The 2901-nt window shown below is 40.0% G+C and overlaps 1 protein-coding gene across 1 annotated transcript in view; it reads left to right on the top strand.

The window, feature by feature from the left end:
* The window catches only part of LOC102199628 (tripartite motif-containing protein 16-like protein), a 22621-nt gene that overhangs the window by 10900 nt on the left and 8820 nt on the right, over nucleotides 1-2901 (top strand). Inside the window, exon 4 of the mRNA XM_013915360.1 lies at nucleotides 109-223. Within this exon, the coding sequence (XP_013770814.1) occupies nucleotides 109-223 (115 nt within the window). The remainder of the gene's footprint in view (nucleotides 1-108; nucleotides 224-2901) is intronic.

Genomic DNA, 2901 nt, shown 5'->3' with positions numbered 1-2901 from the left:
GCCCATAGGAGCAGGCACTGGGGTGGGCTGGATGTAAGGCAAAAAGAGGGGCCTGGGCATTTTGACCCTTGGTATTGCAAACTGGTGTCTTCCTTTTGAGGTTTTCAGGGAACACCGAGGTAGATCCAGAACCAACTTTCATCTCATCTGGCTTAGGAGGGCCTTGGGATCCCACAGGAGGAACTGGAAAGAATGGCTGCCACCACAATCCAGCTTTGACCAGGTATAAGAAAATGTATGTATCGATGTATGTATGTATGGATAGCTAATTGCAGTTCACTTTCTTTGCTATCTCCTGTAGGAAGAGCACCCATAATACAAGCTAATGGAACCTTCCTGCATCTTGAGATATAAGGCCACGTAAAGCAGGCTGTAAGACAGTCTAAACCCAAACCTGCTGCATACATCTGCATGTTTCAGGGTGATGAGTCCCCCTTAAGGTAATTCCTTGTAAAAATTTCCCCACAAAAACAAAGTCTGAACATCAAACCTTCTCCCCATTTCAGCACCAACACTGATCCATAAATGCCACAACGACCTCATGGGTTCAAAAAAGATAAGCTGTTTTTAACAGACTGTCCTATGTGCCTATATACCCCAAAAGGTTCATGTGGTCGTAGCGTTTTCAGTGGGAGAAACGTTTTGTCACTCATCCAAGGCAGCAAAAAATGCCCAAGATGCCCAAACCCCTTCCGCACCCCGCACTCCTCCACATGCCTGATGATGAGCTATATAAACACATAGTGAGTGAAGAAGAAAACTCACTGCATCATTACAAGCCCACAGAGAGTGTCTGTGTATTACAGTAGTCCTAAATAAATAACAATAAAAATAGTAAATGCATTAACTAGTTTTCAAAACAACGCTGGTATCAGCAAGGTATTTTCACCCAGAGAAGTGGTGCTCACTGGATAGTTTCTCCTTGGTAAACCTCAGAGTTGATTGTGTGGGAAAATCCAAGCAGATCAGCATTTTTTGAAATACTCAGACCAGCCTGTCTGGCTCCAACAACCATGCCACATCGACTTAAATCACCTTTCATCCCAATTCCGATGCTCAGTTTGACCTCTGGCAGGTCATCTCAACCATATTTACATGCCTAAATGCATTGAATTGCTTCTCCCTAATAAAGTGGCCATAAGTGTATATCCTGAGCTCCAGCACAGCATTTTTAATTTTACGTATTACATATTTGGAGTATTAAAAAAAGCAGAGTTTACTGTAAGTTGTTCACAGTGTCTAAAATGCCTAAAATGACCACATTTATGAGAAAGGCTCGATATCCCAAAACACTCAGCTGACGTAGTTAAATGTCGCCGCAAAAACGTACTAATTTAACAATCTTAGTGCAATCAGAGGGGAGCTGTACAAAACATATTGAAGTCCGAGCCATACAGTTTTATTTTTTTTAAACTAATGTAACTGATCTCTGATTATATGTGCAGGAATCAAATGTAGCATTTTAAACTAATAACTTCATAGAAGTCCTTTGAGTTTGACTGCCTCCTGACCTTCGTGGCCACAAAAGCCTGCAGTTTCTTGAAGGTTGTTAGTCAGACATAATCATATTAGATTAACTGATTGCCACTGATCAGTATTGTGCACCCTTAGGCTGAACCTCGGCACTTCAACAGGGTGCAGAAAACAAGTTTAGGGGGAAATTCCCAGCACAATTTGACACTTAAGTCATTATTTTGCCAAAGTGCAATTCAGACCGTTTTGGCAGCATGTCTTTAAATAACATAAACAGACCCAGAGGCTATCACCATCTAGCTGAAATCTTTGAGAGGCAAGCAAGGGTCAGTAACAGTTCGACTCGTAGGTGACTCTATGACAGTTTTAATTTCATCCAAGAGGCTTGGGGCATTGCATTTAAGCACTTTAACTGCTGAATATTAACATTAGATGCCTATTTATAACCCGCCAAACTGGATGCACCCATCAAGTTATGAAATAACTGCAGACAGACTATTGACTTCTTTTCTCTTCTTATTACATGATGTCAGTCAGTTGGAGTTTATCGCTGGATATTGCTATCAACTGCACCCAATGAACTGTTTGAACTTGACACAGTGTGCTTTCGATGCTACTGAATGGTAATGACAATTAGACTTAGACGGCAAATTCGATGTCCTTAACATAGAAAATAAAACCATAAAAAACTGTAGGTTTACGATGCCTTAAGGCAGTAAAAACAGCAAAATTACACGTCAAAGACAAAGTACACACACCCATACACTATAGTGAGTGTATGTACAGATGTAATTGTTCCAAAGAAGGGGACCACAGTAACTGAAAGATCTGCCGCCGATGACCTGATAGGTTCTATAAACTAATAGAAGGATTTTAAAGGTGTTGACCTGAGATCCAGTGAAGTGAGGTGATGCAGTCAAATTTCAGAGCTGGTGTTGTGATGACTTTGATAATCCAGCAAACTGAGCATTACAATAATCTAATCTTTGTGATATGATTCACCGACAAATTTCTCAGACTCAGTTCGAGACAGAAATTTTCTAACTATTGATTTATTTTTTAAGAGATAAAACTGAGATCACTGTTCAAGATAATGCAATGTTACTTGTTTACTGTGTTTTAAAGACAGGGATGAGAAATATGAACACATTTTGCGCGTCTTTACTGCAACCGTCACTGTGAAGTCAACAACCAACTAATGACACTTTTGAAAGTTATTAAAAACCCTTCTAAGGTACTTAATGTGAGGATTTTATTAACAGTATAAAAGTGCTTTATGTAATTAGCCTTTAACCACAAAGGGACCATGAGTATGTTAAGCTATTTTCAGATGTGCGCTGCTATTTAACCCTCCGCACCCCATGACAGCAACGGACAGCCAGGAGTTTTTGTAGGTGAATAACATCAACATTTGACAATAATATTGCT

The sequence above is a fragment of the Pundamilia nyererei genome, unplaced genomic scaffold, assembly GCF_000239375.1.
Source record: "Pundamilia nyererei isolate P.nyererei 1_Seehausen unplaced genomic scaffold, PunNye1.0 scaffold00292, whole genome shotgun sequence".
Classification (NCBI taxonomy): Eukaryota; Metazoa; Chordata; class Actinopteri; order Cichliformes; family Cichlidae; genus Pundamilia; species Pundamilia nyererei.
This window is presented reverse-complemented; position numbering and strand designations above follow the sequence as displayed.